Source organism: Camelus bactrianus, chromosome 4, assembly GCF_048773025.1.
Source record: "Camelus bactrianus isolate YW-2024 breed Bactrian camel chromosome 4, ASM4877302v1, whole genome shotgun sequence".
In the NCBI taxonomy this organism is placed as follows: Eukaryota; Metazoa; Chordata; class Mammalia; order Artiodactyla; family Camelidae; genus Camelus; species Camelus bactrianus.
In genome coordinates this window covers 59,264,111-59,282,841 of record NC_133542.1, presented here as the reverse complement: position 1 = coordinate 59,282,841, position 18,731 = coordinate 59,264,111, and the positions used below count along the sequence as shown (strand labels likewise).

General features: G+C 44.7%; 2 protein-coding genes and 1 long non-coding RNA gene across 11 annotated transcripts in view; 2 read left to right on the top strand and 1 right to left on the bottom strand.

The window, feature by feature from the left end:
• Positions 1–5,549, top strand: part of WDR31 (WD repeat domain 31) — a 17,883-nt gene extending 12,334 nt beyond the window's left edge. For all 3 annotated transcript variants that reach the window (XM_074362028.1, XM_074362026.1, XM_074362027.1), the window contains 2 exons: positions 927–1,089; positions 1,307–5,549. In XM_074362028.1, coding sequence (XP_074218129.1) covers positions 927–1,089; positions 1,307–1,467 — 324 coding nt within the window. In that variant the 3' untranslated portion in view covers positions 1,468–5,549. The remainder of the gene's footprint in view (positions 1–926; positions 1,090–1,306) is intronic.
• Positions 2,708–13,266, bottom strand: LOC123617452 (uncharacterized). The gene is made up of 3 exons (XR_012506520.1): positions 13,123–13,266; positions 10,733–10,829; positions 2,708–2,837 (listed from the first exon to the last, which is right to left on the bottom strand). It is a non-coding gene; the product is annotated as an uncharacterized LOC123617452 (long non-coding RNA).
• Positions 11,719–18,731, top strand: RNF183 (ring finger protein 183). 7 transcript variants are annotated; one of them, XM_045518279.2, is made up of 3 exons: positions 11,719–12,723; positions 15,874–15,960; positions 17,682–18,731. In XM_045518279.2, exon 3 carries the CDS (start codon positions 17,720–17,722, stop codon positions 18,290–18,292), a length of 573 nt encoding a protein of 190 aa, XP_045374235.1. In that variant the 5' UTR covers positions 11,719–12,723; positions 15,874–15,960; positions 17,682–17,719; the 3' UTR covers positions 18,293–18,731. The 7 variants fall into 7 exon arrangements, with proteins under 7 accessions (XP_045374235.1, XP_045374230.1, XP_010955532.1 ...); XM_045518274.2 differs by having other exon boundaries at positions 11,720–12,723; positions 15,874–16,087; XM_074362030.1 differs by lacking the exon at positions 11,719–12,723 and adding an exon at positions 13,367–13,504.

Here is an 18,731-nt window from a genome sequence, read left to right as displayed (position 1 = left end):
ATTACCTTAGATTCTTAATTGTAGAATGTCAGTTAAAAGGCTTATCTAGTTAATCCAAATAGAACATTAAGAACTCCCATTTTATCAAATATTCATTATGTGCGAGGCACCGGGCTTAGCACATTCCATGCATTATCTCATTAATCCTTAAAACAACCTCATGAGTTAGGTATTATTATAGTTCCCATTTTACAGATGAGGAAATAGAGACATCTCTTGTTGAAATCTCTTGTACAAGACCACACCTCTAGTAAGTGGTAGGTTGAGGTGTTGAATTTCAGGCTGTTGATGTAGCATCTCGTCTCCAAGCATTTCCAGCTCCTGCAGCTGTTCCCTGGATGACATGGTGTCCAATGATTTCATTATTTTTGGACACAATTCCATTTGTTCCCTTCCATGCATATTATTTGCCAGGTGTGGTCTGATTTGTATCAACAAGAGTGGGATGGCATGACTGTTGCCTCCCTTGTAGAATCTAGTCTTCCTATACTGAGATTCAGCATCTAGGCATTAAATCAGAGGGTTTGCACCTGTATGTACTTCTCATCCACAGATGCCAAGAAGCTGATATAAGGCAGCTCGTGAGCTGTCATAGAAAGTAGGCAACCCCCTACTGCCCCACTGGGCTGTAGGACTGGGAACCTTCACTTCCCTAACCATGATGTTGATGGGGAAGGAAGCAACCCTCTGGCACATCCTTAACCCAGATTATTTGAGACCTAGTTGATGCTCAGAATAGTCACTGCGTGGCTGGATGTTTGGATGTGTGGATGGGATGGATGAAGATAAGGGGTGGCCATGTGAGGAGGTAAGTGGAGGGAAGCGATGCATCATGAGAGGGTGGTGAGACGGGTATCAGTGAATGAAGTATATATGAAGCTAGAGAAATATGTATATGTGAGCTAGCCTCTGTCACTTCTTTGCAGTTGTGGGACCTTCGGCAGACGCGGAACAGAATCTGTGAGTATAAGGGGCATTTCCAGACTGTTGCATCCTGTGTCTTTCTACCAAGGGCATTAGCCTTGATGCCTGTAATTGCTACCTCATCACATGACTGCAAGGTGAAGATCTGGAACCAAGATACTGGAGGTAAGGAGCCATCTTTCCTTGTCCCCCTCCTGCTCCTTTCTATAGTTGAAGTCTTGGGGTTGACTTCCCTGCCAGTTTACGTTCCTCTGAAGCACGTGGTGCCTCTCATCTGGGTTAGATGCACGTAGTATGTGCTTTATTTCTGTGGGTTTCTCACAAGGATGTTTCAAGATATTGCACTCTTGGCCTAACCTGCAGGCTCCCCCTCCCTCCCCAGCCTGCCTTTCCACCTTGTCTCTGGATGGATCAGGACCCTTGACTTCCCTGGCTGTTGCTGACACCACCTCCTCATTGTGTGCAAGTTTCAGCAGAGGAATTCACTTACTCAGGGTGGACCACAGCCAAGGACTGGAACTGCGGGAAGTGGCAGCATTCTGAGGCCAAGAGACCTTCCCTGGACAATAGCAAACTGTGGCCCCTTCCTTTCTCAGTGTGACTGTGTTTGTCCCTGTTACCCTGGGAGGGCAATGTGGGGCTGGTGTTCTTTGCTTAGGTTCCCTTAGAAGGTATGGCAGTATTAGAAGTCAATTTAAGTCCAGTGGTTCAAAATCAGGTGCACAGATTAGAAACATAAAGTTCTCAATCTAAGTTAAATCCAAATGCAATTTCTAATGAGCTTTGGGGACTGCTCTTCAAAAAAAAAAAGTTCATGGCTCAGAACACAGGGTCTGAGTCTATTGAACTGACCTTTTCCATGTCTCTACAAAAGAAAAAAATGCAGAGGGGAGAGAAACTCTGTTTTGGTTGCCTCACAATTATCTGACTGAGAAAGAATAACACATAGATGAAATGGATTGTAGACATGAGATTAAGCTCTAATCACTGACCCTTAACAATGTGAAAGATCAAAGTTAGGGCAAGAAAGCAAAAGCCTTGGCCTCTCCTCGGAGTCGCAGAGCGGGAGGAGGCAAACCCTGCCTGCCCTCGGAAGCCTCCTACACGGGTGCTGGGGCTGCGTGAAAATGAGACCTGAGACGGCTCGAGGAGGCTGATGACCACGGCCCTCACCCAGGGTTACATGAGTTATCAAACCTGTTCTGTGGATAAGAAAATGGAGAGATTAAAGCTAAAATTTTTCATTTGTATATTTTGATATTTTTATTTAGTTTTATACAAACTCCTGGGGAATGACTAGAGTGAGGCAAAGGGAATCTCCACAGTAACAGTGGAACATACAGAAAAAACAGAAGGACGCACTCAACTGTGCCAGCCCCCGAGCCCCGGCCAATGAGGAGGGGCAGGGTGCTCGGGCCAGGAGATCAGTCCCCAGCCTGGTGCTCACAAGCCCGTTTCCCCAGGGAAAATCATCACGCCTGCCTTCATGCAACCCACACATAAGGCAGCTGAGGCCTGGAGAGTCCCCTTCTAATGAGTCCCAAAGAAAGATGTAGCCTTTGTCCTCTCTTGCCAGTGGCTGACAGCCATCTTCCTTGCTTACAAATGGCAGCCATGGTTATTTACTGCCCTCTCTGTCCAGAGTAAGGGCTCTCCTTCCCATATGACACACTTACCATTCCTTCACCTGTTCTCCTTAGATCTTATTTTCTAAACCTTTAGTCATTGTTTAGCTTCCCTGCAATTCCTTAGGTTACCGATCTTTGAGCTCTAGAGGGACAAAGTGGGTAGTGGGAGAGGAAGCTGCTTCACTGAGCACCACAGACGGCCGAATACGTGTGTTCTCACTGCAGTTCTGTTATTCCCATGTTGCCGCTGAGGAAGCTGAGGCCCAGGAACACCCAGTCCTTTGCCTGAGGATACACACATAGGGAGGAAGGGGAGGAACGGAGATTTGAACCTGGGTCTGCCTGAGTTTCCCCCTCACCCCTTTTGCCTCTGCATGATGTCACAAAGTTCCTTTTAGAAATTTGTAGACCATGACATTGTTTGTGTATTTTCTAGACCAGTTATTAACTTCTTGGTTCCAAGGAGATCCTCCTGGACAGGTGCCTGGGAGCAGGAAACAGGTGTCTCAGGGAAAGTTCTAGTGTACTCTGAACTGTTAGTGCTACAGCTGAGCCTTTCTTCTAGAAGGAAGCCAGAAAATCCAAAGGAGTGGGTTGGGAAGGGGAACAGAGGGAACATACATGTGAGAAAATAGAAGGCCTCTGATGCATTAGCCCAATTCTATTACCAATAAAATTTTCCCCTATACTCTACACATGTGCTGTATGTAAAAATTCCTCACCAGTGCATTGTAAGTAGAAGATAGATTAATAATATGAAAACGAATATATGTATGTTCATGTATGACTGAAGCATTATACTGTAGACCAGAAATTGACACAACATTGTAAACTGACTATACTTCAATTAAAAATATATATATATAATAGACTAATAAATGCAAAGGTTTTTATAGGATTTTTTTCGTCTTATATGCCCTAATCAGGTACTCTCAGCACGTAAGATACACGCTGCTAAAATGCATTCATTTATTCATTGAACACTTCATTGTAGAGGCTGCTCTTCTAAAATCATAGAAGGAATTTTCCAAAGACAGTTCACTTTTTTTCTAGGAAAGCATATAAGCTCTTGAAATCTGCCCAAGAATATATTTGAAAATTTATGTATTTACTTACATATTTATAAGTTAAAAATATACATTTAAGGAAAATGAGTGGTAATTATTCTTGACTTTTTATTTATTTTTTTGGTGGCTTAAACTATCTTATAAGAGGAACTTTATTTTTACTAAAAGGTTAGAAATGACTTAGGAAACAGTGTTTTCTCTAAAACAGCTGCCAGGGTTTGTGATGTAGGAAATAGGATCATTGGTAGCACCAAAGTATCAGACAAGTCCCTGTTATCACTGTCTTCCTGAATGATGACTGTAAAAGAAAGCTGCCCAGGAGTTCTGAATTCACAGTCACTAAAGAAATACTTGCTTAAAAAAAAAAGAAAGAAATACTTGCTGATCTTTTAGTTGGTAGCGGCAGAAATTTATCTTCAGATATGTTTTCAATATTGGTATTGAGAGGCAGTGTTTTCAGTCTGTAATGGCCTTCATTTACTTCATTTTGACACAGGAATTATAAGGGTAGAACTCAGGTCTTTTGGTGTGTTTAATCTTAACACTGAGAAAAAGGAACTTAGCTTTTTCTGAGTGGACTTTTTAAAACAATTTTTCTCTTAACTGAAGTATAGTTGATTTACAGTGTGTTAGTTTCTGGTATACAGCTTAGTAATTCAATGATACGTATACATACACATATTCTTTTTCATACTTTTTCATTATGGGTTATTAAAAAATATTGAATATAGTTCCCTGTGCTATACCGTAGGACCTTGCTGTTTATCTATTTTATATATAGTAGTTTGTGTCTGCTAATCCCAAACTCCTAATTTATCCCCACCCCCTTTCCCTAAAGAACAGCTTCATCATTAAAAACACAGCAGACTGCTAGTTTTTCCTGAAACTGGCGCTTCTTGGCACAGGCTGTCCAGCTAAGACTACATTCCCAGCTGGGCACAGCCATGAGAATAAGCTCGCATCAGTGGATTGTGAGTGGAAGTGATGTGCGTAACTTCCACCTTATTAGCTCACAAGGAACATGTTGGTCCAGGATTCCCCCTATGAGTCCCTCCCCACTAGGTGGAATACAGACCGCCAAGAACAGCTTCAGCTATTCAGGCAAGGGCAAGATGATGGAACAGCAAGAAAGCTGGGGCCCCAAATAACTTCCAGGGACTGAGCTGTTCCAACAGCCTGACCAAATGGACTGTGACTTAAAAGAGAAGTGAACTTCATCCTTTTGAAGCCACTATGTGTATTTTTAACTTTGAATTCAGTATAGCAATCATAAAGTTTCAGGTGTCTAAAGCTGATAGCTGAATTTTCATAAATTGAACAGACTCTGGTCACCTAGATGAAGACATGTGATACATCCAGGAACCCAGATGGCCTCCCTCGCACTCCCCTCCAGGCCTATCTGCCAAGGAATTTATAACAGCATCAATTGGTTTTGTCTGCTTTTCCACTTCATACAAATGGAATCATATTATAATACATGGAAGATACGGCCACAGATTTCTCCCATCCCTGTACGTGTGACCCTTTGCAAGGTGACCTCTCATTAAAAGGTGCGGTCTGTTTTCCTACCCCTTGAATCTGGGTTGGTCTTTGACTTGGTTTGACTGACAGAATGCAGAGGAATAAACACTGCAAGTCTGAGGTGCAGCCTTAAGGAGCTCCACTTCCCCCTGCTGGAATGCTGCTCTGAAGTCTCCACATCAGGGAGGTGACCCACCCTCTGTGGAAAAGAACCCAGCATCACCACATGTGTGAACGAGGTCACCCCGGACCTTCCAACCCTGCCAAACCTGCAGCCGACGCAGCCACAGATGAACTCAGAAGAGGAAACTGCACAACTAGCCCACACATCATGAAAAATAATAATCACCTTAAGACACTAAGTTTTGAGACAGTTTGTTATCCAGCAATAAATTTAAGTGAAACTGTCTGCTCAGTTTTGGCCAGGCTTCTTTTGCTCAACGTGTGTGTGACAGAGATTCACATTATTGTATGTCATTGAATGTCATTCCTTCTCATTGCTGGATAATATTCTGTTGCGTGACAGTGTTATTATTTATCCACTTCACTTATGAGCTGCACTAGGGAAGTGTCAGCTCCACAGGCCAACATTAGAAAGAAGCTGGTGGGGGTTGGTATAGCTCAGTGGTACAGTGTGTGCTTAGCATGCACGAGGTCCTGGGTTCAATCCTTAGTACCTCCATTAAAAAAAAAAAAAGCTGGACCAACCGGTTTTGATTCTAACTTTCTTCCTGATACCTCCGGTTAGGAAGCCAGAAATTAACAACACAGCCTTGTATGTATACAGTGCTCTATACTTTACAAACTACTTTCACAATCATAATTTCACCTGAATTGTCCAATAAAATAACACTGTGAGGTAGGCAGTGTTTTTTGCATTGTGCAGAGAAGGAAAGTGACTTGCAAAGAGCACACAGCATGTGGCCAAGCCCCGAGGGGAGCCCAGGCCTTTGGATGCACAGACCGACCGGCTCTTCCCGTCAAGACCCTCTACTTTCAGTGGTGTGGTGGGCACAAAGACTGAAGGGAGGCAGGTAAGGAGATATCTGCACCTATGGGTTAAGTGACACAGGTTAAACAGGAGGAGTATCCAGTCCATCCCCAGATGTTATCTCCCCAGGTCTGGGACACAACATCCCACTTAGTCAAGCTCTTGCACACAGCAAACTGAAAAGCCCAGATCTGGGGTGATGGGGATTGGTGCCAGCTAGCACTGTGTCCAGATGCTGACCTCTCTCAGTGTATCCAGAAATAGTCTTTCAGAAACTGGCCACCGTGTCACGTGACTAATAACCTTGCAGACATTTAAAATGAGGCTGCATTGGAATGTTGTCTGTGATTCACCCTAAGTGAAAAACACAGGTGACAAAACAGCCCCAGACAGACTCATCCTATCCTGGTAAAAATAGGTCCTCATATATGTCTATACATCATGGAAAAAAGTCTGAAAAGAACAGAGCAAAAATGTTAACAGCGTCATCTCTGGGTTTTGAGTTTAGAGATGAATTTATTTTCTACTTTGTGCCTTTCTATAGTATTTGTTTAAAGATGAATTTATTTTCTATTCTCTATGCCTTTCTGTATTGATTTTTTTTTTGCAGTTTCCTTTTTTTTTAATTAAAAAAAATTTTTTTAGAGGGAAGGTAATTAGGTTTAGTTATTTATTTTTTGGAGGAGGTACTGGGAGTTTCATTTTAAACAGTATTTATTTTTTAAATCGTTAACACGTCACATAGTCACAATCAAGAGTACAAATGGGGGAGGGCAGAGCTCAGTGGTAGAGCATGTGCTTAGCACACACGAGGTCCTGGGTTCAATCCCCAGCACCTCTATTAAAAATAAATAAATAAATAACTTTACCCCCTCCCCCCAAAAAGAGCTTTAAAATAGTATGTTTTAAAAAAGTACAGCCAGTTATATGATAGTCCTCCTCCCATCCATGTCTGCCATCTGTCTGGCTCCCTCCAGAGGTAACCTGTGTTACCAGCATCTCGTATACCCTTGCAGAGACATCTCATGCATATACTACAAGCAAATACATAAATCTGCTATTTCTTTGATCACTTTTACGATAAAAAAAGACTATTTTCCTTTTGAAGAAAAGGTTGTAGAAGACTATTTTATGATGTGGAAAGATAAGAGGAAAAAAAGCCTACAAAACAGTGCACTTCCTGAAAACTCTAAAAGCTCCAAGTGAGGGTCGCTCTGCCAGCGCTGCCAGCTGAGCATGACAAGAGCAGGGTTGGACTTTGGTCCAGGAGCCTTCTCCCCGGCATTTGGAGAAGGCCTCTGAGAGCTTCCTGGAAACTCCCTGGACCCTCCTTGTACAAATGGCCTCTTGCCAACTCTTGGCCACTGTCTTCCCAGCAGGGCTCACCTGGAGAACAGCTTCAGAGCAAGTGTGAGGACTCACCTAGCTGTGCCTGGCCCAGCGCACACCAGGGACCTTCGGAGGGGCAACTACTGCCACCTGAAGTGGCTGCAAGTCTGGGGGATTGAAAGATGCTTCATTCACAGCCCAGCTGGAGAAAGAACCGTCCAATTGCACTTGCGTGTTTGTAAACACAACAGGCGGCACATGCTGGAGGCCTACTGTCCTGTGTCCTCAGCTGGAGCCCATCCTCTGCCTGGAGATAGAGAGGGGAGAAGCTGCTGGAGAGCAGATGAAAGCAGGGGAGGAAAGCTCGGTGGGACCAGGAGCTGGAGGCCCTGGGACCCAGTCTCTGCTCTGACCTTTCCCATTGATGTTAGCTGGGATGAATTCTTAATTTCAGCAAAATCCAGTCACTTCTCATAGAACCCCTTGAGCAGATTGGGAATAGCAATGCCAGATGTGAACTGCTTGATGAGAGGAAGAATGTGAACCACTGTATATTTGAAGGAATATCTAGACCTTGTAGTTCTTGAAAAGTCTGAGGTAAACAAGGGCCAAGAAATAGTACCGTATCAGTGTTTCTAACCTAATTCAATTGACACTTTCAGAAATAAAATAATAAAATAGTTCATAATCCTTATCCATGATCCTAAAATTCCCACACTCTGGAGACAAAGTTTTTTTTCATTAAATTTGGTGCCAAAATTGACCTGACCTGATGGTGCTTATTCTTTTGGGTATCAATCTTTATAATAGATGACAGAATATTAATGCATTTGATTACAGGGTGCTGTCTCAGGTCTCACTAGTATATAGTAAATGCATCAGATTATCTTCCTAAAACATGAAACATTCTGAATTCTGAAACGCATCTGGCCTCAAGGGTCTTGCATAAGGGATTGTGACTTTGTAAAACAAATTCGGATGCTGCAAAAAGGGATGCAGGGCAGATGTCCTTTCCCAGGCTGGGAGTCTTCCCACCCTGTCTAAGATATCTTCTTCCTGTGTCAGGTCCTTACGAAGCCTTTATGAGTCTGAGCATGAATGCAATTTCCTAAATTAGCCCTCCTCATACTTCAGTGTGTCTCTCAACCCCCCTGGTGGTCTTGTAAAAATGCAAGTCAGTTGGTCTAGAGTGGGCCTCAGGTTCTGCATTTCTATCACTTTCCAGTGATGCCTCTGCTGCTGGGACTGTTCTAACCTCTGGACAGACCTAGGCAAGGCTCCAAGTGATAACAGTGTGATGCCCCACAGGGAGAGCTGCCCTCTGCCCTTGGCGGGGTGGGGGCTCACTAAACACCGACCACCTGACCAAAACCTGCCCAAACCTGCCTGGTCACCGCCTTCTCTCCATCCTCCACTGCCCATCTACTGCCTTCTGCTGCCTTTCCTCCCCACATGGGTTCGTATCACCCTCTGCCTCCACTCCAGACGGTGGCTGGGCTCCACGAAGTCTCATGACTCTTCACTCAACTGGTTCCAAGGTACTGCTTAGGCGAGGTGCTTTTCTGGCTGACTTACCTCACCTCCCAAGCATGAACTAAATTAGTTCCAACTCTCAGATTCCTGAGATGCCTCACTATCTCTCCTGGGTATCTCCCCAGAAAAATTTCCACTGTTTGCAAAGTACTCCCTAACCCTGACCACCCAGAGACATTATGATAATGCATTTGCTCACTAGACAGTTAGTGATCCGGGAAAGGGCCATGGCTTATTTCCTTTTTATTTAAATGCTTGCAATGCCCTGACTGATTTCTTACATGCCCTCCTTGCTTTTCTTTTTAAGTTCTGGATTCCCTGGTTGCAGCAAACTCAGACTTAACTTACTTCCCTAGTGAATTTTCCTATTGCAAAAGTAATACATATTTATTAATGAAAGTTTAGAAAATATAGATAAGAAAATGATACTACTGGTAAACTTACCACCCAAAGATAGCCATTGTGACACTTTATCTCATGACCTTTCAGTCTTTATATATAATTTTTTCTTTTTTACAAAATCTGGTGCACACTACATACAGCTTTTTGTAAAGCTTTCCCCCCTCTATTTACAGTATATTGTGACCATTTTCCCAAGTAAAAATTCTTCTGCAAAATCATTTTAAATGATTGTGTAGTTTTCCACTTAATTGATGTGCTACAGCTGGACTCTTACTTCTTTTTTCTCCCAGTAATTTATGGTAAAACTAAAACTGCAGTGAGCACCCTCACTTAACCAAAAAATAAAGGCATATTCCTGCTGTGACACTAATTCTGATTGTCTGTATCTTTTAACACCACCAAGCAATTCTTCCACACCAGCTGGGTGTACAATTCAACTCAGTTCTGACACTACCTACCTGGGGTTAGCATCCGATCCCACAGGTTAATGGTTCAGTCCCACAAGACTGCCTCCCCTCCATATACACTTCAGACACCAATTGAAAGTCCAAGTTGTCACCTGTGCTTCTGACCCACTGGCTATAGATCAGAAATTCCCATGACCCCCACTTTGGGTCTGATTAATTTGCTAGAGCAGCTCACAGGAGTCAGAGAAACATTTACTTACATTTATCGGCTTATTATAAAGGATATTATGAAAGATACAGATGAATAGTCAGATGGAAAAGATGAACAGTCAGATGGAAAAGATGCACAGGGCAGGGATGTGGGGAGGGGCGTGGAGCTTGCATACCGTCTCCAAGCACGCTTTTTTCCCACACGTCATGTATTCATCAATCCAGAAATCTCTGAACCCTGTCCTTCGGGTTTTTATGAAGGCCTCATCACACAGGCATGGTTGATTAAATCACTGGCTATTGGTGATTAAGCTCAATCTCTAGCCCCTCTCCCCTCCCAAGAGGTGGAGGAGAGGGGGTGTTGGGACCAGACTGAAAGTTCCAACCCCAAAATCACACAGTTGGTTCCCCTGGCAACTGGCCCCCACCCTTAGGTTACCCTTGGGTATTAACATAACAGCTCCCTCAACATAAAAAAGACAACTTTATTGTTCTCATCACTTAAAAAATTCCAAGAGTTTTAGGAAAAACTCTGTGCCAGGAACAGAATGATGGCCAAATACATATTTCTTATTATAAATCACACTATTAAGTATATCTTTTGGATACTGTATAAACTTCTCCATGGTTTGTGTGATTTGGCAAACCAGAAAGCATGGCTTCTAAACTCTCAAATACAAACCAGATCCTTTGAATCAGTGTCTTTGAATCCCCACTAACCTTAGTTAATGAGAAGTGATACCAGAAACCAGAGAATTCCAGGGCTGAGAGGGACCTCCAGGCCACCAGGGCCTGCCTTGAGGGGTCTCTCTGTCTCCTGTTCAGAAAGAAGAAAAATACTTAGAGATCTTTGTTAAGAACCTACAACTTCACAAAGCACACAACTTTTTTTTCCAGACAATTCCAAGCTAATCTAAATCTTGCAATCATTTTGGCATTTATTTTTCCATCCAACATTTATATATTTAAAATGAAGGGATTAGAGCAATAGGGGAATGGTTAAGTAATTTATGGTAGAGCCATTCAATGAAAAATGATACAAAAAAACTGAAAAAGCTCTTCATGTACTAATATAGATGATATCTCAGGTATATCATTAAAGGAAAAAGCAAGGTGTAGAACCATGTATACTATATGCACATTTGTGTAAAAAGGAGGAAGAGGAATACATAGACGTTTTGGCATAGGAGTTTTGTTTGTGTATTCATAAAGCATCTTTGGAAAGACACACAAGAAATCGACAGTATAATACCCAGTTTTCAGGGAAACCAGGTAGCTAGAAGAGTATTTTCTTTGCAAAATTTAACCTTTCATGTGCTGAACACATGAATATATCACCTACTCTAAAATAAAAAGTTTAAACAAAATCAGGGACTAGGGATTTGATTACATCAACCATCAGATAACATTTATTTCTGTTTATTCTCCAAACCCCATTTCAACAGTCATTAAAGGGATAAAAGAAGAGGGCCATGAATACAGAGAATTCGACAGGGAACAAAAATGTGTCCTATGAACACACTTTTGGGGTATGATGAGGCAATGGCAGAGATTCCAGGGTCAGACTTGCAATCCCAGCTCTTTAACTTGTTTCTCATGAGCTCTTGGGCAAATAAATCCCTTATTTGCTTTGAGCTTCTGAGTCCTTATCCGTGGAAGAAAAAGGACAAGTCATTGATTTAATGTATTCCATATAGTGTGTCCTGGAGTGCTGAGAGGATTCATTGTCATAGATCAGGAGCATTTAATAAAACATCAAAAACTGCTACTAATACTAGTATTTTTAGCTACTGTTATTTTAATGTTTATTTGTCTAATAGGAAAATAAAGCAGTACCTTTTTAAAATTTGAATTTCTCTAATTATAAACGAGGTTGAACAGTTACATATATATTCCATATGTATTTCTTTTTCTGTGATTTGCCTGATCAAAACAATAGTTGCACTTAACATTTACTGCATGTTACTTAATACAGGCACTGTGTTAGGATCTCTGCATGGGTTATCTCATGTAACCTGCAGATCAAGTAGGCAAAATGATTATGCTCATTTTCAGGTAAAAAACCCAATACTTAGAGAAGTGAATTTGCTCAAGTCTCCATTGCTAGTAAGTAGAGTCTTGGTTCTAAGTGAGGACTTGACTCTGACCCAAAAATCTGACTTGATTGAGAACCCAGACTCTTCATGCTTATGACTCTCCTGTAACTGTTTCCCTATTGGATTATTTGCCTTTCATTAATATTTTGCAAGCTCCCTTTGCATTTTGGCTGTAGGGGTCAGAGTAGGAAAGAATCTGTCTGGGCTTCGGGGCAGAAGTGGCTTCGGAGACACCCTGCCTGCCCGTCAACCTAAGGCTCTTTGTGAGCCAAGGCAGTGCAGTCAGATATGATGGCAGGAGACCAAGCCAGTTCAGAACAGAGGCCTGCAAAGATAGAGTGGACTTTGACCCCTTAGAGAAAAGTCAAGACTGACTCACAGGAGGAAGATGAAACCAAAGCTTCCCGGCTGTCCCTGGTGAGCGCAGACAGTCCAAAGTCATCAGAAGGAAGAAGAGGAAAATCTGAGACAGAGAGCTGGCCAAGAGCTGCCTGAAGACCATGCAAATAAGGCCCGCCCACAACTGCCTGGAAACCCCGGGAGAAGTCAGAGCCCAGAACACACGCTGCGGGGCTGAGCTTGGGAAAGGAGGAAAAGGAGGCTCTGAGGGAGCAGGTAAGGAGCCAGAGAGGGTCGTGGGGGGCCGGATCACAGGGTTCTGGGGCTGTGAAGCCTTGGGCAGGTCACTTCACCATTCTGAGCCTTGATGTTCGTATCTATAAAATGGATGTAATAGCATGCTCACTATGTACTGAGCATCTATTATGCTTTGCCGGGCACATTACAGTCCCTATCCCTTCCTCACAGCAAGCTCATAAGGTGGGATCATTAGCCTATGTTATAGTGGAAAACAAGGCTCAGAGGGGTTAAGCCGTTTTTCTAAGACCTCACAACAAAGAAGCCTGGTTTCTAAGCTGCACACTTTCAACTCTTGATCCTGCTTCCTTCACAGGGTGGTTTTAAAGAATCAAATGGTCTATACAAATAGAAAAAAATGATAATAAGCAATTATACCTTCTAGATGTGAGTCGCCACACTTAGATCCTAGCCAGGACTGAAGCTCTTTGTAAACCGGGAAGTGCTATAAAAATGCTAGTTCTTCACCTCTCTCCTCTTGAGGTAGAAAGCGTTGGGATGATGCTGCGGACAATCGGTATTTGGCTGACTGACTTGGTCACGGACTGAAGCGATACCTCTTGGGTAGTGTTGGGACGTCCTGGCTCGAGAGTGAGTGGCGGGTGACAAGGGGCCAGAGTTCCTCCTGGAGACAGACTCTGAAACCACAGACAAGGCCTGAAGGGACCACGGCAAATAAGGGCCCAGGTCCTGATGCAACAGTGATCGTCCTTCCTCTTGAGCAGCCCTTTACAGCTCTGGCCAAGGAACTTCAGAAAATGTAGGTCTGCTTTGTGGGGAGGGGAAGATCTTTAAAGGGAGTAATACAAGCTTACTGCAGTAAAGTTAGAATTTTCAAAGAGAATTTAAACAAATAAGCCTATAATCTTACCTCCAGAGATAAACACTGTTGACATTTTTCCATTGCACACATATACTGATAAATTAGATTGCATTGTAATATGGTTTTATTACTGGTTCTTTTCACTTAATGACATATCATGAACATTATTTCCATATTAATAAGTGTTTTATTACATCATTTAAAGGCTGCAGAATGTCTCTTCATATGGATGGAGCAGAATTTACTTAGTCAGTGTCCTACAATTGGATAACTAGGCAATCTTCAGCATTTCACCATTAGAACAGTGCTTCAGTGGGTAGCTTTATAATCAAATCTTTGCACAGGTCCTGGATTATTTCCATAGGATAGATTTCCACAGGACAGATTCACAGGAAACTGCTGAATCAAGATTATGTACATTTTAAGGCTTTTGATAAGTACTAAAGGTCTGATTCTGACACACTGTAGATTCAGGGGCTCCTCAAAGCTCAACATAGAAAATTTCATGGTCTGTAAGTCAGCCTTGAGCTTTCCTCTCTCTCAAAACCATTTGCAGGGATAAAGCAACCGCCCATGTATAATCTTTACTGGGTGCCAGGTTCTGTCTAAGAGCTTTACCCTCCAAGGTACTTTTAGTTTCCTTTTCAGAAGAAATTGAAGCACAGAGAGGTTAAGCAGTTCAACTGAAATCACAGCCCCAGTGAACAGTGGGCCTTGACCTCCTGGCTCTGGAATCTATGCTGTCCACTGCTTCTTGGGAACTACTTTTGATTCCATCTCCATTTTGCCCTGTCCCTTTGTTCTTCTCCATCATTGCCTCATCTGTCTCACCATCTCAGCCTGGACCACCGCTAAAACCCGTAACTGGTCTTCCATTTCCACCCTGTTCCTTATCAGTCTGTCCTCTGCTCTGCAGTTGGAATGGTATTTTAAAAATGGAAATAGGATTAGGTCACCCCCACCCCTGTGAACGAAAAATATTGCCAGCCATATCAGTAAACAAAGAATTCTGTGGCCATCAAGTCATTAGCCACTACCATCTTCCCCTGACAGTGAGCAGAGGGAACTCAGGATGCAGACAAGCAGGCAGCCTGGCCTCTGCAGCCACCCCCAGTGGTGCTCCCTGAGGGAACTTAGGATGTGAAAGAACAGGAGACTGGCCCTAGATAGCTAGGTGCATATCAAAGGAATGATTTTACTGAGCCCAGACCTTTGTACCTTCCCATGCATAGAAAAGTGCTAAATTCTTTAACTTGAGATGTCTGGTTTTCTTTAATTAACAGTAATCCTTTGACGTTCCAACCACTTGGTCTTTGTTGTAAAAACTCCTATATATCCTGGCTCCTCCCCTACCTCAGAGCAGTCCCTCAGAGCCATCTGAGAAGCTGTTATCTCCGGTTTGAGTCATTAGAAATGTCCGCCAAATAAAACAACTCTCAACTTTTAGGCTGTGCATTTTATTTTAGTCATCACCCCCAAACCCTGCCAGCATGTGCGTGCATGCATATACACACACACGCACATACACACACACACTCAGTCCTAGAATCACATCCAGATGCATTCCCCAGCTTCCAGGGCTCGCCTCCTACCTCTCTGGCTTCATCCTGAGTCACTTCCCACTCCAGATCCACCTGCTACACTTCAGTCACCCAGCCTCCTTTCACTTCCTCAATGGGCAGAGCTTTTTTTCGCCTTAGGGCTTTGGCACATGCTGTTCCCTTGCTCTTCCTCCACCCTGCATGGCTGGATTCTTCTCATCCTCCAGTCTCAGCTTTCATATCACCTCTTTGGAGAAAGCTTCCCTAGTGGTCTCATCTGAAGCAGCCAGCCCTTTAAGTCCGTTTTCCTTTTTGTCCTTTATGGTATTCATTAAAATTATACTTATTTATTGCCTATCACTCAATCAATGTCTCCTTCCTTCACTAGACTCTAAATGTTATGAGGTCAAAGACCATGTCTATTTTGTTCCCCATTATTTATTGAGTGCCTAGCATAGTGCCTGGTATATGGTGTGCTCTCAATAACTCAATGACTGTTTGCTGAAAGGGCAAATGGGCCACTGGTAAGGGTCCTTGGCAAACTATCCCAGCTTTGGCCAGAGCTGTTCCATCCTCCTCCTGCATGTCTTCATTTCCTCTTCCCTATATGGAGCAGTGGCAGAGTTCTAGGGTCCAGAAGGAAACCAGGAAGCCATGAATCAGAGAGTGTAAGCAGGTTTTGCTTTAGGTGCCAACTCAGTCACGGTAGATGATGTCGTATCAGGGACACAAAGGAGACTCACTGCCCCCAAATGTCCTTTGCAGGGTTCCTGGATTCGTACCGTGAGAGACTTAAGAGGAACCTCCTAATGAAATGCAAGCACCTACTATCCAGTTAATAACACACATCCAGTAGGTGGACTGAATGAGTGTTCTGCCTCTCTGACAGCAGCACGGTGGTGGCCTGGAAGTCCTGGTGTCACCATTAACTAGCTGGATGGCCTTGGGTGACAGTCACTTTTTGCCTCCCATTTGCAGAGTGAGTGATTAAGATGAAGAAGTGGCTTTTAAACTTTTTTTTTCCTTAGAAGCTCAACTCTTCAACTTGTTCAAATGACGAATATGAGAAAAGCCAAGTGTTTCTGGTTGAAATGGGGAAGTAGGGCTGCAGCACGCCTCCTCCCTGACTCCCCTTCTAATTAAGCCCCCAAGGGTGGTGGGATGGCCACGTCTTGGACTCTGGGATCTCAGCGGTCAGTGCCTGCCAGGCTGACCATCTGTGTTCTGAGAACAAAGGAGGCAGCAAGGCCTGCATGTTCTGGTTACAGCTCCTTGGGCACATTAAATGATCAGAAGAGAACAGGAGAGGACTTTCTGAATCTGATATTCAGACACTATTCAGAGATTTTAGGCTGTGCAGTAGATGAATTTCGCAGCGATTGCAAGGCGGGGCAGCCCCTTTGTGTGAGAAGGAGGTTTCAGCCATTTTAGAAAAAAAAAGAAATGAGGGCCCAGGAGAGAGGAAGCCCAGAAGGCTCACTTACCCTCCCCTAATCTAGAAAAAGGAAATTGCCGCCCCTGCCTTTCCAGGCCAGGGATCGAGGTCTTGAAGAGACCGCCCACAATCTCGCAGACACCTGGCTTCTAGGGTTGGTTGGTCGCCGCGCCCCAGGGGAACCCTTGTCCCTCACCTCCCCGCTGTGCCACCTGGGCAGCTCTCTGGCCTTCGCTGCAGGCAGGTGTGCTCCAGAGGCTGCAGCCTGGGCCACCTGGCAGCTCCAGGTGCTGCGTATGTGCTGCCATGGAGACGGGCCCCAGTGTTGGTGGTGAGAAAGCAGTCTCCCAAAGCTTTGCGGATTCTGGAGAGGAAGAGACTAGAGCCTCAGGCCCTTCAGGGTAGTCTGCCTAACCACTCTAGTGCCAAGGAAGCCCAGGTGGGTGCTTTGGGGATTTCCTGGGACAAAGGGAGGGAAGAGGAGCCAGGGGAGGCCGACTCTTGGAAGGAGGCTCTGAAAGGGCTGATCTGGGGAGCTGGGGAAGGGAACCTCTCCAAGCTTCCAGTCAAGGGGAAAAGCCTTCCCAGAGGCCCCCTTGCAAGACCCTGCACAAAGACTGGGCAAATGGGCTCTGAGGAATGGCCCTGCAGCCCAAGGGGAGGAAGGAGAGAGGGCCTGGCATCTGCCCCCAGAGGAGGTTAAGACGGGAATTCACGAAGCCCATCTCTGCTCTGAGGCAGCCAGGAAGGAAATGTTTGCTCGCTAGCATGAAGCACTGACTGTGGCTCCCTTTCCTCTCCCTGGAGTCCGAGAAGCCAAGGGCGATCACATGCAGCGCAAGGAGCATTTTTATCGATTTCTAAAGCCAGAGTGCATGCTCCTCCCCTGGGAGCTTGATAATGGTGGGTGGCGCAGGTCTTCGCCCAATAGAGAGGATGCTGCCGGAGCACCACACTTGCATCTACAGCTTAGGACTGAGTGATCTGGAACAATCGCTTCATCTTTTTGAACCTAGGTTTCTTCATCTGTGGAATGTGGGTGACAATACCTTCTAACAACCCACAGAACACAGCCTAGGGCCAAACACAGGGACGGAGCTTAATGGGTGTCCCTCTGCTCCTTTTCCCTCTCTGCCAGGACATCTCCTGCCAGATCTTCCAGCATCTGGTCTGAGGATGGCAGAGCCACAGGGCCGGGAGCCTGAGTGCCCTGTCTGCTGGAACCCCTTCAACAACACGTTCCACACCCCCAAAGTGCTGGACTGCTGCCACTCCTTCTGCGTGGAATGCCTGGCCCACCTCAGCCTGGTGACTCCGGCTCGGCGCCGGTTGCTGTGTCCCCTCTGTCGCCAGCCCACTGTGCTGGCCTCTGGGCAGCCTGTCACTGACTTGCCCACAGATACTGCCATGCTCACCCTGCTCCGCCTGGAGCCCCACCATGTCATCCTGGAAGGCCGCCAGCTCTGTCTCAAGGACCAGCCCAAGAGCCGCTATTTCCTGCGCCAGCCCCGGGTCTACACGCTGGACCTGGGCCCTGAGCCTGGGAGCCAGACTGGGCCCCCCCAGGACATGGCCCCCTCTGCCAGGCCTATGCCTGTTCCCATCCCCAGCCACTACTCTCTCAGGGAGTGTTTCCGCAACCCTCAGTTCCGGATCTTTGCCTACCTGATGGCTGTCATCCTCAGTGTCTCTCTGTTGCTCATCTTCTCCATCTTTTGGACCAAGCAGTTCCTCTGGGGTATGGGATGAGAATCTGTTCCAGACAAAGAACCAAGCCCTTCTTGGCTGCTGCTGGGTATGGGGACTATAGAGCCTCATTTGGAGCTGTCTTCTTTTGTAGTATTGTTCATTCTCACAATCCAGGGGTGATCTAGGCTGTTCGTCTGCTTCTGGAAACAGAGAGTCTTACTGTAATGAAAAACCTCTAACAGCTAAAGGACTGGGAAAAGATGAGAAGAGACCTCTGGGTGTGAACCACGGGCCATGGAAGGACAGAAAAGCAGACCTGTGATTACAGCGTTATGTAGCAAGTTGTGCCAAAGTGCTGGACAATGGTATCCAGAAACCTGACCAGCTCAAATAGCAAGTTACATTTCTTACTGGAGCTGCTTTGAACTTGGATCACATTTTTTTTTGAGTTGCTCTTTTTACTACTTGTTGCTAAAACATTTGGAACATGCACTTTCAA